The 16,573-nt window shown below is 35.0% G+C and overlaps 1 protein-coding gene across 1 annotated transcript; it reads right to left on the reverse strand.

Moving 5' to 3' along the window:
- Positions 1–5,140: 5,140 nt before the first annotated feature.
- Positions 5,141–6,271, reverse strand: LOC148783399 (uncharacterized). The gene has a single exon (XM_088859108.1). It carries the CDS (start codon positions 6,156–6,158, stop codon positions 5,544–5,546), a length of 615 nt encoding a protein of 204 aa, XP_088715234.1. The 5' UTR covers positions 6,159–6,271; the 3' UTR covers positions 5,141–5,543.
- Positions 6,272–16,573: the final 10,302 nt, after the last annotated feature.

Below are 16,573 nucleotides of genomic sequence, written 5' to 3' on the forward strand. Positions count from 1 at the left end.
GCATGCAGACAAGGCTTCCTGTATACAATCCCCTACTAATTGCAGTTTTGAATCTATTTTTTTCAGCTAAGAAGGATTTCAAATATAAAGGTTTTCATAGAGGTTGGAATTGGGCTTGCCTGGACGTCTCCTTTTTTTTCTTCTAAAATTCTTCATCAACTTCATTGCGAAATTGGTCGTTGCTGTCTTTATTATTTACCAAATAACTGCAAATCAAACTTTCATATAGTTCATTCCTAAGAGATAATCCGGAAAGTGGTGTCTGCCTAATATAAATGATAAAAACCAAGATTTGGGAAAAAAACTAAGGAGATAAAATATTTAAGCGGAAAACAATGTTTTACCATCATTGATACCTATCTGTCACAGCATCGTCGATGTTTTGGCATCGTGATTTAAAAAAACATCTTAGGTGCACTTGTTTCATAATTTTCTCAATATGTTTTGGCCTATTTCATATTGCATATTTTCTCTTGATTTGGTCTTTCTCGATCCATATCTGTCACAGCATCGTCGATGTACCTCGAAACAGGTAGATTTTTCTTTATTTCAAGTTATAATTTTATGATTAATCAACCACAGTTAATCCTCAAATTCGGAAAATTTCTGTACCTTTTTTGCCTCTTTCTGCTCACTACTGAAAAATTCCAAACCACGGTCGTAACTGTTCTGCACATGGCCATGGCTGTTTTACCTGCGATCGTGGTTTTTTTCGATGGGCCATCGTTTTCTGTCCACGGCGAAGAGATTTTTTCCAACATTTTGTTCCCTTCAAATGTTTTAATGGCAAAATTAGTTATTAGATGTTTACACTTTAGAAAAGCCTATCATATGCTAAGTCTATGCTATATGGTTCCTTACAAGGGCATCCGCCTTCTAATCCCCTTGATGGACGGCAAAGATTAAACCGATTCCGGTACTGGACAATGCAATATATGTCTCTGGTATATGTTTGCTTTGAAGAGGGTACAAATCGTCACATTATGTCAAAATTTCTTGGATTTTATGACTCACTCCAAGTCACACAATTTGACATCTAACGAGTGATAATGATAAATACCTCTATGTACAAAAAATAAATAGTTTTTTTTTAGATAAATCTTTTTATAAAGTGTCGTATATGTGAAACTTTTACCCATAAATTTATACTCATAAGCAAACCGAGCCGAATAGTGGGGATAAGTTTAGAGGATGTTAATGATGAAAAAACAATTTAGTATCTGGTGTCATCATGCGCCAAAAGCCATCAATGTCGTTAGACATAATTGCCGTCAAGTGCTCCAAAATGGGTATGGCTTTCAGTGTTCCACATACGATTAATCTTCATTGTGCTTCTTTGGAACCAAAGGTGGATCTTGTGCATGTCTATTAGATATTATTTATTCAAGTACCATCATTAACAACAACAAATTATTGAGATAAATATTAAAATAATATTTTATTATTGGCAAAGCATTTAGTGCTTTAGATCATATAATATTTGTGCAGTCCATTTATATTCACCAATGCAAAATACATGGACAAAAAATAAGGGATAGACTCACAAGGATATGGTTGACAATAGTAAGAAACTATATAAGAATTTATGGTCTCATTGAGAGATACGCCTTGATAGAGTGGAATCGCATGTCAGGATTTTTGTAGCCGACCCTAATAGGAAAGGTTGTCATGATGGTGATGATAGTAAATAGACAATGGATTGCACCTAAAAATAACTTTTCTCAGTTCTTTACGGCCATATGTGACGGGAAAACTTTCTCTACTTTCCCTACAGCATAGAAGTACTATCCTCTCGCTACCATCTAGCCGTCCAATTTTGATCAAGAGAGCCACTTATCGTTTGATCTTAGATCCAACGTCTCAAAGTATTTTATTTTTAGTTTTTTTTATACAAATTGCATGAATATGAAATTTGGTACGTGCCATCTTCTCATTGGGATCCACTTATAAAAAAATATTAAAAATAATTTTTTAATAAAATACAATGACCAAAATACCCTTTAAAAATTTCAAGGGTATTTTGATCATTTTATTTCATTAGAAATAGTTTTTTTTATATTTTTTTCTAGTGCGAGTTTAATATAGGATTGGACGTTCAAAATTTGGTGTAAAAAAAATTTATAGAAAAAAATTAAAAATAAAACAGTGTAGAGATGTGACATTGTGATTGGGACAATCTTAACCCTCCATTCAGAATGGATGGTTGGATAAAGTTAAGTATATAAATTTTATGTTGTAGAGAAAGCATAGAAAGCTTGCCCGTGTGTGTGACACTAATGTATACAGTGCAGAATATGAGGCAGTTACTATTTTTAGTGAAGCACCAAAACCGGGTCCTAATATTTTGTTACAAATGGGACTAATTTATCCTAATGAAATTTTCCACTCTCTAAACTAAACGGGATCCGTGGCCTACTTTGAACGACTCCCCTTTAATAAAAGTTTTTTATGTGATCGAGGGGCGCTAAAGCTTCTATGCTTCATGTCCATAGAGTCAACGACTTAGGTTGCTTTCCCATGTGCCATGTACTACTACTTTTATTCTCTTTGCTTCTTTTGCGCGTGCCCTCATTTTCTTTTCTCCTTGGACTCGTAATGCCCACGAGGGGGGCGGATGTCGAGATGCGTGTGAAATTGCTTACGCAAGAGTCCTGCATTCTCTTTCAATATGAAGCATTGACATTAGTATTTTAAAATCCAGTGATTTTTTATCAAATACTAATCCGCACGGTTCTTCCTTAAAGCCCCTAGCGCCTCCCCTCCCCCAGCCTAAAAGATTTTTTTTTTTCCTTTTTTAATTTTATATAATATTTTTGTAGGTCTCATCTAAATCACCGCCAGATAAATCTCTCAACATAATTTTTATTTTGTTTCATTTAATTTTTAAATTTTTTTGGATAGGACAGATTAAGATCGGAATTATGTCGTTGATGGAGCGATTTGACACAGATTTATTGGTGAACGATCTGCCCCATCGATCTGAATTTTTAAACTCTGAATCACGATTCACACATTAGATGTTGAAGACCGTATACTTTTGAGTGTTAACACAGCAATTTAAAGCTATATGCAAGAGAGCATTCGGACGATTGAAAGAGAGTATAGACGTGAAGGTTGATCTTGTGAGAGAATATAGATGTGAAGGTTGATCTTGTTGGGTATAAACACTAAATTACAAGCATAATAAAGATGCCCAATCTTTTCAAAAATTGAAATCAGCCTAGGCTACCGTTGCATAAAAATTAAAAACTAATGGAAAAACCGTTCAACTATGGGACTTTCCATCCAGAATCATCAATGTCATGGTTCCAATCCGACAACTCGAATCACTGATCTCTAAAGCTAAGGAGCTCCAAACTTTACGTAGGTAAAGAGTGTTTGTAAAATATTGAAAACAAAAAACCTTTTGTAGTTCAACGATGTAAGGCACTGAAATGAAGCAAGATTCAAAAAATTCTCGAGATCGACTCCAAAAAATTGTAATTTAGAGAAACTGTTGTATGAGTAGGATGTGAATCCTCGTATTGCATAATAATAAATATGACAGATATCTAAAATCATTATTATGGCTTTGACGTTACAACAAATCTTGGTGTTGTAATATGACAAGGAGAATTGCACATGTAAAGTTTCATTTTGTGATAGAAAGGTGTGGGTTGAAACTCACATTTATTTAGCACCTCAAAAGGGCAAAAAAAAAAAAGAGAGAGTGTAGTAGTCTTTTATACCAATAAAAAGGAAAAAGAGAAAAGAAAAGAGATAAAAGTACCTCAACCTTTTATGTGAGAGAGAACATGAATGTGTCTCACTCAATATCTTGTTAAAAAACTCTCCCTAAACAGTGGTCTTTTCATGGAATTAATTAAGGATGAGGGTTTTATAAAGGCAAAAGAAAGCCTCATCTCAAATCTTTGTCCGGAAAGTACTTTTGGCGATATAAATCTTTCTGGTAATTTCAAAGTCAATTTCCATCACCGACAATAAAATTTGAAACTCAATCAATGGTATAGATCTTGTGAATCTGTGAACACTTATTTTTATGGCAAAATAGGTGGTCTAGATAATTTGTTATAATATATACTATTTTAAGAGCTTGAAATCCTTAATTTTTTTGCACAACCATAATGTTCAAGTTGAGATGATCGATGTAAAGTTTCTCCAATGCTTCACTTGCAATTTTTGGTGAGTTTCAAGGTAGGGATTTACTTATTTTGATAGGGTTGCAGCCCTATCAAACCATTTTCCATTAATTAATCCAATTTGTTCATTTCCCCTTTCTTCTTCTCCTGAACCGTAAGAGTTGTCAAAATATATTTTTTTTTAGTGCTTTCTACATAATAGTCATGTAACTTAGAACTTGTTTATTGTATTTTATGAGACCATTTATCTTTTGTTCCAAAGAAGCCACAATTATTATTAGCGTCAAATTGGATGGCTTATGGTATGATACAAAATTCGAGAATTTTCTTTTTCAAACTTTAAATCTAATAAATGACTCTCTATGCTAAAAAGTAAATTGTGGCTTACACTTTTTCTTTGAAATACATGGGCTCAAACGGAAATATGTAAAACCAAAACAAAGAATTGATGTTGTAGATTGAGGAAGAAAGAAAAAAATAAAAGGGAAAAGTCCATGGTTTTTGTTCAATATAAAATTGAACCAGATTACAGGGGAAAGAGTATATGGTACTCTCTTTTTTTTCTTTTCTTTTCTTTTTAGAAAAAGTAAGAAAACAAAAATAAAAGAGAAGAGAAGGAAGGCACGGGAAAGAGTTATGGGAAGGCAGATGCGTGCCAGATGGCTTGACTTGTCCCCCAAATTAAATAGAAGTTCAAATTAGAAGATGAAAAAAAAAAAAGCTCTTGACAAGCCCACTTTTTCCGAAACTAACCCTGTGGTTCTCCCAAAATGACTATCTTGCCCTCAACCAGCTTCCGATTGGAGCTGCTGCTTTCGCCATCCACTGGACCGTTACGGGAACAATAACGGATTAATACGACTCTTTTCTATTAAACTTTTTGTTTTTTTTAGTAAAGAATTGCAGAGAAGTGGCCATACCTTTACATGAATTTTCTAGGGCATTCTTTTTCCAAATTAAGAAACAGAGCACAAGTAAACTTCTTCATCATGGAAATCATAAACCGAAATAACACCACTTCTGCATTAATTTTTGGCAATTTATAGTAACTTAAAAAAAGCAGAGAAGCTACCATGAATTTACTTCAATTTTGGAGTTCTTTCCCCAAATTATGAGACAAAATAAACTATGGCTCTTGCAAGAGTTTCCATACATTTGATCTCACAAGAAATCAAAATGCAGGCAATTACATAGAGAAACATGAGCAATCTCCTCTCACAACCCAAATTAATTCCCTAGAAATACAGTAAAATTTACCAAAATATAACAACATTTTCATAAAATGAGCCCCTCCCCAGCCCCATCTTTTTCCACAGGAGCTCACATTATTTCTTAATCTAAGACCCGAATTGATCCCAAACAAATCCCAAGGCCCCATCACCATCTCCACCATTAACCCTCTTATCACCAAAGGACCAAAAGCAAAGAAAAACCGGTCACTGCGAACCCGTAAACTGACCGAGGAGTAATGAACGCGGCCGAAGAACTAGGAGGTGGTGGCGTGTGAAAATAATAGGGGTAGTAAGGCATAATAGAATATGGAGGAGGCGGCGCTAAGTAATAAGGAACAACTGAAGAGGGGGGCGGATTACCATAACCATAAAAGGGTGCTGTCGGTGTTGGATTTCCCGGGGGATTTCCAGATCCCGACGGTGATGCTGGTGGCGGCGGGGAACTGTAAATGTAACCTGAAGGAGGCGGCGACGGCGGGGCTGGCGGTGGAGGGCATTCGCCAGAATTGGATGGAGTTGGTGGTGGAGGTGATGGCGGAGGCGGTGACGGCGACGGCGGCGGCGGCGGCGACGGTGTCACGGGAATTGGATTACATGGGTTCAGGCAGGATGAGCATTGGGTGCAGGACACTCGGGCCGGTGGGGGAGGAGAAGTGTACCAGATCTCATCTTTTTGGCCACTTTTTGTTAGGGTTTTCTCTTGGTGGTCTCCATTGGTGGCGATGATGTTTTGCAGTAAAATTGAGGTGAGGAGGAGGAGAGAGAGAGTGGAGGAGAGTGTGGCCATCTTTTTGGAGAGAAGATAGGGGGTTGTTTTATGAGAGTGTTGCCATGGACTGTAGCTCTCTCTCTCTCTCTCCCCCTTTTTCTCCCTGCAAAATGATACGGACGTTTGCAGAAAGTAGTGTGTGGGCATAGAAGAGGACATAAATAATAGATAGTGGGATTATTTTGTTCCTTTTTATTTCTGTTCGGTTTTTTATTTCAGTAGGGTATGGGCTTAGAAGAGGACATAAGTAAGAGCAGTTCTTTTCTTTCTTCTCTTCTTTTCAATTTTTACTTCGCCTGGGTACGTATGACTGGCAACCGACAAGGTCATAGCCGGTCCAGACTCAGCCGGAGCCGTTCCCAGTTTCTATAGGCCTGTCCATCCGAGGCCTGGTCTGGTCCGAGTTGGGTAGAAAAGATTCTATGAAAAATGGACATGTACGAGGCTCATGCCTAGTTATTTTGCTGTCAAATCAGACGTTCTTCTCAATGTTTTAAGATTCCGCTGGATCATGAATTGTTGATCTGGTAGTGAATTGGTCCAGATCGACACAATTCTTTTTGAACTTAGAATAGGCCTGATCCCGATTGTGTCAGGGCATGTGGTTGGCCAACTCTACACCCGAAGGTTTACTTATTAGTTTATGGAGTTCTTAGTGTTTTAAGACCCTGTAGTCTGGATTAGGAGTCACCAATTTGGGCTATGAATATGTCCAGACTTGCGCAGTTCCTTAAACGTGGAATTGATCTGATTCCTATTGACTCGACCAGTTGTATCATGGCGTTAAGCAATTTAGACTGGTTGGATCGCCCAAGTTTCATATATTATATTTTTTATTTTATTTTTGGTATTAATGAAGATACGACCTTCGATAGAGCAGAATAACATATTATGATTCATGTAACTGATTTTAAATAGTTGAAAAAATTATTTTTTTAAAAAAAAATTTATTATTTTGAGCTAATTCTACTTCTAGAGAACTAGTCCCATTCATTAATCTAACTCAAGCCGGATTTCCTAAGGGCCAATTCGTGCTGCCGATTCGGGTTTTCAAACACCTGGTGCTTCTTACCTTTTTATCATGAGTTCCATAAACAAGCACATGGGTGTAAAAAAGTGGGGTGCACTAGGTGAAAACTCTGACTGATCAACAAACAGGAGAGAAATCGAAGACAAGGGCGTCGATGCGACAGAACACGTGCACAATTACATAAGAAGGTTAGGAAGGGATAAAACCTATTTTTCAAAAAAAAAAAAAGAAAAAAAAAAAAAAAAAATTTAATTTGTGAACATTGAGAATTGAGAACGTGGGCCATGGAAAAATGGTGGAGAGAGACGACAGGTCACCCATAAAACGCCTTGGATCGAGGGGCTTTCACGTGTACGGTGTACAAAGAGAGTTGGGTCGTGGGAAACGGCATCCTTCGGTAGCCGCAAAGTGCACGTTCTGGGGTTTTTTACGTGGGGAAAGGTGAAGCAACCGTCTTATTGACTATGAAGTTTTTCATGTACACGTGGCAGTCGGTGGAGTGGATTTACCCTTGAAAAAAAAGAAAAATACTCTCTGATTCGTTTAAGTTCTTTTTTTAAAAAAAAATGATTGTACATACTAACTCCGACTTTAAAAAATTACCACGAAATTTGATATAAACCTATAAAAAGGTTATATCCCATATGTATGGCATAACTTTTTTATAGATTCATGTTAATTTTATTGATAATTCTTTAGAGTTCTATACACACAGGTGAAAAAGGATTTTATAGGATCATTACTTGTTATTTTATCACAATAAAAAAATATTTCAATTTTGGATACATCCAAACTTGCACATTATATTTTTCTGTATACATTTGAAAACGTGGAGCTCCAGCAATCGATTGGTTTTTTTGCCGAAACCAGTGTTTTAAGACTCCGATTGGTGGGCCTTATAGTTCACCCACACATATGTTTCACAATGTTGGATCAACGATTTAGAACAGTTCACGAATCACTCCAAATTAATGTACTAAAAAATAAAAATAAATAAAATAAAAAGGGTGTGGTTTCTAGAAGGTTGCAACCTTAAACAATCCAATTAAGATGCACCTCCAAATTTTATCATACATGTAATTTTGGGATAAAAATTCTTAGGATTATCTCAAAATCTATTTTTATATCTAATTGTAAAACTTTAAACTTGAAAAATGGTTAAAATCAAGTAGATTTATAAACATATGAAAATCTTGACAATGGACAGTCTAGATAATGTGTTGCAAGATGCATTATTTTTGGGACTCGAAATCTTTTTTTCTTTTCATATTCATGCATATCGATGTTGAAATGAACGATTAGATAGTTTTTCAACATTAAAACAACCTCTTCCGATGGATTTTCGAGGTGCATCTTTAATTCTAAATTTTAAAGTTGCAACCTTATGTAAACTTTTTCCAAGTAAAAATCATAGTATACAAGATAGGGACTTCAAAGGACCTAACAAAATATTAAACAAGCTAAAAAAAAGAAAAAAAAAAGTAATTTTTTTTTTGGAGGGGGAGGGGAAGGGGGTTTGTGGGTGGTGGGGAACTAGTTTGGGACCCAAACCATCCTAGAATCGGTTGGGGATGCCAATTCGACGAAAGTCAATGGGTTTTAAAACATTAATTCAAACCAAAAATCTGCTTGCTTCCTATGGACTTGGCTTGTTTTGTTAGGGAATTCCGTGAGTTTGTCCGAGAGACAGATCGGCAAGATCGTCAAGTTCCTACACATTATATTTTTATTATTTTTTATTATTTTAATTTTTTTAATTTTTTTTATTTTTATAGATTGAGTCTCGTATCATTGGTTTGATTCATCGATTTGGAATGGCAATTCGCTTATCCAAGCAAAATTTTTAGAAGACTAGCTTACCATACTAATTACAAAATAAACTTTTGTATTTTGTTAGGGCTTTTTCTTTTCTTTTGGTAATTCCGCAGTAGGGAAGAAACGCCCCTACCCGTTTTTTCCAATAAGTGGCCTTTTTAAGTTGTCAGTAGGGCACAACGTAGGGTATGCTACCAACACAACCTCAAACCCGTTTCCGTTTGTTTAGGTGCTTTGCTTTTCGAGATTTACTACTCACGATCAGTGATTAAAGAAGCAAACCAGGTTTGAAACCCATATCCAATTGTGGTTTGAACTTTAAACCTTTAATTTAATTGTGCGATAGTATACTCCCCTATTCGTATGTGTCCTTGGAAGTGACTAGTTTTGTTTATGCTCTTGATTAATGATCTTGAGAACAGATGATGTCATGTTGGAACTATGGCCTATCAGGCTTTTCTATAGTGAAAATTTATTTTTTCAGTAATGATACAAAAGCCATGTTTTATAGTATATGTGGAACCCATATGATTGACATGACGCAATGTCATATACTAAGATCCATTTTGGAGTTTTATAGGATATTGCACTGGAGGGAAAACCTAGCGATTTGTTTGGATTCTTTGTAAGAAATTTTTTTTTTTATATATTATAGATGTACAAAGTTTTTTAATTTCCAAATATCTTTTATCGAATCGTAGGAATGCTTTGATGACATCCTATTATATGAGTCATTAGTGTACTAATGACAGGTTTAGCTCATTATATAAAATTAACAGTTTGACGTTTTAAGGGGTATTTTGGTATTTATTTCTAATTTCGATATTTTATTGTAATTTCTTTTCATTGTTATTAGGTTTAGTTTTGAGCATCCACTATTGTTTTGTGGATCCTCTATAAGTATAAACTTAAGGCAGTTGTAAAAGGGCCGGATCATTCAATAGCGAAATAGAGGCATTAAGCTTGTTTATTGGCTACACTTAAAGGAATTAAGGCAGGAGTTATTCTTGGATCTCAACTCCTACGGACCATGAAGATGAGAGTTACAAAAGATGGTTTTCTATAAAAAGAGGTTAACCCCTCAAGCAATAGAACAAAAATGATGGAAAATTGGTGAAAGTGATTCACTAAGAGGACTCTCAAAGTAGCTTGTCGTTGGATGACTTGATCTATAGGTTTTAATATGAAACTTTAAGTTCTTCGTGTGCTTTAAGGACAGATCCGAATAAGTTGTTTATCGTTATTATTTTCATTATTGGAACTAACATGCCAAACACTACATCTACAAGTGAATACTACACTCTTGTAATTAAGCCAAAATATATTATACTCCCCTAGGAGTAATACTATCCATTTACTCAATTAAAATTCCATCTAGAATTAAATTTAGGATATAAATTTTTCAATCCATAGACCTCAAGAAAATAAATTCCTAATTGCAATCTTGATACACACGGATAAATTAAATAAAAGCGTACAAAGAAACCATTTAATTTTTGTACAAAGATGTCACAATTAATCTTATCCCTTAAATTTGTAAATGTGTGGTTGTAAGAGTGTCATTGCATAGACTCAAAGTTCTAAAAAAAATAAAAAATTCTCAAACTCCGTGACTTATCTCAAGCAATCCAATTTGACATCTAATGAATAGTAGTAATTGTGACTTCTTTGTAAGAAAAATAATTGGTCTCTTTGTATACAATACAAAAAAAGGAAAAAAAAAAAGACAGAATTTCTATCTGCGCAGCCCACATATTGTAGAAATGCGGGCTTGGCAAAAAATATATTTTTAAATATAATTTGATTCTAATTTTTAGAGAATACATAATATTTAACATGGAGACCATGAAAAAAAAAAAAAAAACTAAAAATAATAATAAATAAAACAAGAAAACATTTGAACCATTAATTACACTTTTTTTTATATGGAGCACTTATTTACATCCATCATTAAGATATTGTAGAAATGAGGTCCAGTCCATATGAAACAATTTTACACCCAAAAAAAAAAAAAAAAAGTCTCAAAAAAAAAAATCCACAACAAAAAAAAGAAAAAAGAAAAATCACTGTGATTCTACTTTAGGAGGAACGGAGTCTCCAACCCATGGGAGGCTTTACAGGGTGTCACTTTTGTAATATTTGGGACGAGAAGTATCTCTCTTTCCAATGGCAGGGGGCCACCACATATCCTGTCTCCACCAAAAAAAAACATGGTCTTCAAATAATACAACTTTAATTCGTCTCGCTATCCCCTAATTGCCACGTTTCAATGGAATATTTCCTTTTTACCTTACCCTATTCTTTCAACTCTTCACACTTACCGTGCGTCCATTGAAAGAAGCTTCTTGTGACTTTTACCGCGCTCAATTGTTTGGGATTGGAAGCTTTTCAAGTTTTGGAAACCACGCATTCCAATATCTCACACATTTCTCTCTAGAAAAAAAAAATAAAAACGTGGGAAAATGCATCCCCTCCCCCTCCCTCTCTCTCTCTCTCTATGGGAAAGGTCTTAGAAGTCTCCTTCCCATCCACTCACTCCAACCCCAAACCCAAATTTTGGTCTCTCCCCATTTTGGCTTCTGAACTTATTTTTGTTTATAGCAGATCTTGGTAGGATCTAAAAGAGTTAACATAGCAAGTGGATCACTTGCATGACAACTACTTCTATCTACCCTCCATACACATACGGAATGTCATCTTTGGGTTTGAATCCTCCTCCATAAGAGAGAGAGCCCACATAAACTTAGGAGTAGTACTAGGGGTCGCAACGCTGCTAGTGGCCTGTCAGTGTCCCATGTTTGGCGATCTAACAGGTAACCGCCTGGTTAAATCGGAACTGGCGTCAGTTCTGGTTTTGGACATCTACTGATATTTAAAAAATAATAATTTCAATATATATATATATATATATATATATATATAATCTCAAAAATAAAGAATTTGATTTGTAATACATTGTTTAATATTCTTTACATTATGATAAATATTAAGAATTGTTTTGGTCATTAATACTCACTTTTATGTTTTTTCATATTTCTAAAAAAAAGTTTAGAAATACCCCTAGGTACATTTAAAATCCATTTTCTTCATTAATTTTCAACTTCATTTCAATGTGTTTTATTTTAATTATTCTTTATATGCTTTTCATATTTTAGTTGATTTTTTTTTTATCTTTTTTATGTTTTCCAACAAGTTTTTGACCGCCCGAGACTTGCCCAGTTAAAGCGGTTGAATAAGCCGGGTTAAACCGCTTCTAGCCCCATGTCCAGTTGACCGTTCCGATTTGATTCGCAAACATCGGTCTATCCCTAAAAAAATTAGAGCCGGGGCGAGGGCTGGATCTGGGCCGAAACAAGAGAGGCCCAGCCTAGTTTGCTTCTTTTTTCCTTATTGTTTTTTTTAAAAAAGAATTTTACTCGGCTAGACCTGGCCCCCGTGGGAATAGAGCGGGGCTCGGGGCAGGGCCTATTGGCAGCTCCACAGCACGAGGCTACACAGTCACCATGTTTGAAGTCATACAAGTATTTTCCCTTTCGTTTGTGGTGAGAAATGGGCTTTGGAAAGGACCTTGAAATCGCTTTTTTCTTTGCAAAGACGAAAATGCGGAAGTTAACCTAGCGCTCTTCACATCAGCACCGTCCAACTTTTGAGAGAGAGAAGAGAGAGAGAGAGAGGGAGCGGTGAATTTATGTGAGGGGCTCTCGAGGCATATCTTCTTGGCAATAACGAATTAAAAAAAGCACTGTGCATAAATGTTTTTGGTGACTTTAGTGATCGCCGGTTCACTAAGGCACCAAGCCCTAGAATGAATGGAGTGTCCGCGTGGAGTTATTATTAGATGGTAATGAAATCGAAAGCATCAGTACCCTAATTACTTATGCCCTTAGAATTTGCTCTACAATGAATGTTAAAGATCCCATCCACCATGGCGCATGGAAGATGCCATGTGCTAAGACTTCTTCCTTTGGTTCAAATACCGCAGTCGGGTTCACACTCGACAGGGATCAAGAATTAGCAAACAAATTTCAAGAAAACAATAAAGGAGGAGACTCGAGTAATCATGAGGCTTTTTTTTTAGACTCGGATTCATGAACTTCCTGTTCCATATTGAATCCAACTCTACTGTAGCACTTCCCTATGGACAGAATTTTTTGAGTCAATCGCCTCAGTTCAATGGGACCCATTATTGATGCTGTGGACTGGCTGAGGAAAGGGTGCGGTTTGTATGGAACCAAGCTTCTAAACAATCAAATTAAAGCCTACCTTCAAATAGTGTCGAGAAATGTGGTTTCAATATTAAAAATCTGATAGCTTTAAAATATATTTTCATCTTTATTTATAAATTTATAGCTTAAAAAATAGTGTAGATCGGTAGATCTATGAAAACTTGAAAAATTGATGGTCTAAAAATGCATTACAAAATACACTATTTTCAAAACTTGAAATCCATTTTTTTCTCTTAATGTCAAGATGATCAATTTGAAGATATTTGGGCATCAAAACGACCTCTTCTAGTGAAATTTTTGAGGTAGTCTCTAATTTGATTTTCGACTTTCGGCTCTATATAAACTCTTTTTGTTCGTCAATGCTAACATGAGATTTGGTGAGAATGGAGCCCTAGACATCATTCCTACCGAGATCCAAAACGTGACATTAACAAAAAAAAAAAAAAAAGTCCAAACATGCACTCACTACCCTAACCACCTCTGCCTCTCGTCCTTCTCATCACGTTATTATCGGAGATCTTTTTCTAATGGATAATACTACATGCTCCTAGGCAACAAATCTTTTGTTTGGTTTTCTTTTTCAAATTTTTTTTTTATAAAGTCTTTGTCTAAAAACATCACTCCAATAGTATTCTAGGGTAAATTTTCTTGAAATATAATGATTTCTTTGTTAATTAAAACTTAAGAAAAGTAGAGCATAACGTGGTAGATTGAGGGTCTAACCAGATGCTATAGTTATCAAGACCATACTAGAACGTTGACCGATGCTTAGACGATGTAGTCTAGAGAAAAAATCATTTTGGTCAAAAAAAACTAATCAAGAGCAAAAATCAGTTTGGTCAAAAAAACTAAACAAAAATCAGTTTTTGCTAGTAAGATCATCCGGTTTTAACTATAGCTCAATCAAATTAAACAGAACTGAACACTTTTTTGTAATATTTTTATATTCTAAGTTATTATTTAAAGCAAAAATTTTATATAAGGTTGCAGCCTTAAAATGTAGAATTACATATGCACAGCAAAAATCCATTAGAAAAGGTTGTTTTAATGTTGAAAAATCATTTAATTGATCATCTGGATATCAAGATGCATAAATATGAAAAAGAAAAAGATTTTAAGTCCCAGAAATAGTGCATCTTGCAACGCATTATCTAGATCGTCCATTTTCAAGATTTTCATATATTTATAAAGCTACTCGATTTTAACAATTTTTGGAGTTTAAAATTTTATAATTAGATATGAAAATAGATTTTCAGACAATTCTAAGAATTTTTGAGACCAAAATTACATGTTATAATAAAATTTGGAGGTACACCTGAATTGGATTGTTTGAGGTTGCAACTTTATAGAAAACACACCCTTATTTAAATTCTATTTTATTATTCAACCTCTCATCCAATTGATTCAACCGGCCCGTGCAATTGTGATGATAAACACTTCAATGCTATTATACTACGTTAAGGATATCCAATATGATGCCAAGCTTGCATGATTAATTCTTCATATGTAAGCTAGATCATATTTTTTGTGTGCCTTTTTTTTAAGACAAGGAGCCATTTTGCCTTGGAAAGAGGGAAAGGGCACCAAGGTCACATGCAAGATTTTCCACTGAACACAACGATGCTAAATGTAGGAACAATAATATCAAAAAAAATAATGTCAACAAAGTAATAATATCAGCATAAATACTACACAAACAATATTTTCAATATAAATGATCAGTAATGGATGTCCTCCATGAGGGTTGTTTGGCTGTGAAATAATATTGGAGGTTTTGTATGTTGGGAAAATAATTCATACATGAGATGCTAGGGGAGAATCAGGCTTGTTTCAGCAAAACCCAAGGAGAGTTGATAATTTAGGATCCTTTTTGTCACGAGAGAATTATCCCATAGTAAAGTTTTTCTTTATGACCATTTAAGTAGGGGTTAGAATTTACCGGGTTTGGATTCGAAACTCGAATTTTGGATCCTAAATGGATTCAAGTAAGGATCCAAGATTTGGATCTGACGGGTCGGATTCGGATCTAAAATATGGATACAAATAATATTTCTCGAATCCTGGTACAGGTCAATCTGATCTGCATCCAACTAAGTTATTAAAATATTATATATATATATATATATATATATATATATATATATATATATATATATATATATATATATATATATATATATATATATATATTATATTTTTGTTATATATTATTGTATAGATATCAAATAGCGTATAAAATAATTTTTTTGGATCCATTAGGGTTTGGATCCGACTTTAAATCCCATGTATACTTTTTGGATGGGTTCGAATCCAAATAATCTGGATCCAAATCCCATGTATACTTTTTGGATCCGAATCCAAATCCCAATGGATTCAGACACAATCTGACCCATTCTCAACCCTACATTTAAGAGTGACAAGCATCCCGGATCCAGATACCATGTATACTTTTTGGATCCGAATCCAAATCCCAATGGATTCGGACACAATCTGACCCATTCTCAATACATTTAAGAGTGACAAGCATCCCGGATCCAGATACCATGTATACTTTTTGGATCCGAATCCAAATCCCAATGGATTCGGACACAATCTGACCCATTCTCAATACATTTAAGAGTGACAGGCACAGCTTGGCTTACCACTATTTATTGGAGAACTAGTAGCTGCAACATGGTTTGGTTTGTCCCTGTAATGCCATAGAAACAGCCAAACACTGAAAGTATACATTGAGACCATTTACATTAGGTACAAGATGATCACAATAAATTTGACTATTAGATATGAAATTGGAATTATGCATTTATTCTATTGACTAAGTTCAAACTTCAAAAAAAAAAAAAAAAAAACTCTCAAACCTCACAAAACCATCTGGTTTCACATCAAATAGTTATAAGCAATTATGACATCTTTATATCTAATGTAAATAGTCTCATTGTATACCATTTTTTTTACTCCTAAAAGAGTATTACTTTCGATATGATCACGGTGGCTTAAGAATATAACTCGGGATTGTCGATAAAGCTAAGCAAGGCTACACGTTTGATACGAGCATTGATGTCTCGAAATGAGGCATGGGGTTGTTCTGAGGACGAAGGATGCAGTCTCGGTTCTTAAAGTCCCTACGAGCATGTTTGAACTCATCGAGTCAGCTCGGGATCGGTCCAGTTATGCCCTCCCCCCAAACAAACTTGGATTATTTAAATATTTTTAATGGAGAACTTTGCCATTTCCAAACTTTCTTCCTCATCACTTCATTTAAATATTTTTAATGAAGAACTTTGCCATTTCCAAACTTTCTTCCTCATCACTTCACCAGAAACCATGGCGTCAAAGTTTAGCTTTCAAGCTGCCCATCCACA

Source organism: Amborella trichopoda, chromosome 2 (genome assembly GCF_054954075.1).
Source record: "Amborella trichopoda isolate Santa Cruz 75 chromosome 2, AtrichopodaSantaCruz75HAP2 v2.0, whole genome shotgun sequence".
Classification (NCBI taxonomy): Eukaryota; Viridiplantae; Streptophyta; class Magnoliopsida; order Amborellales; family Amborellaceae; genus Amborella; species Amborella trichopoda.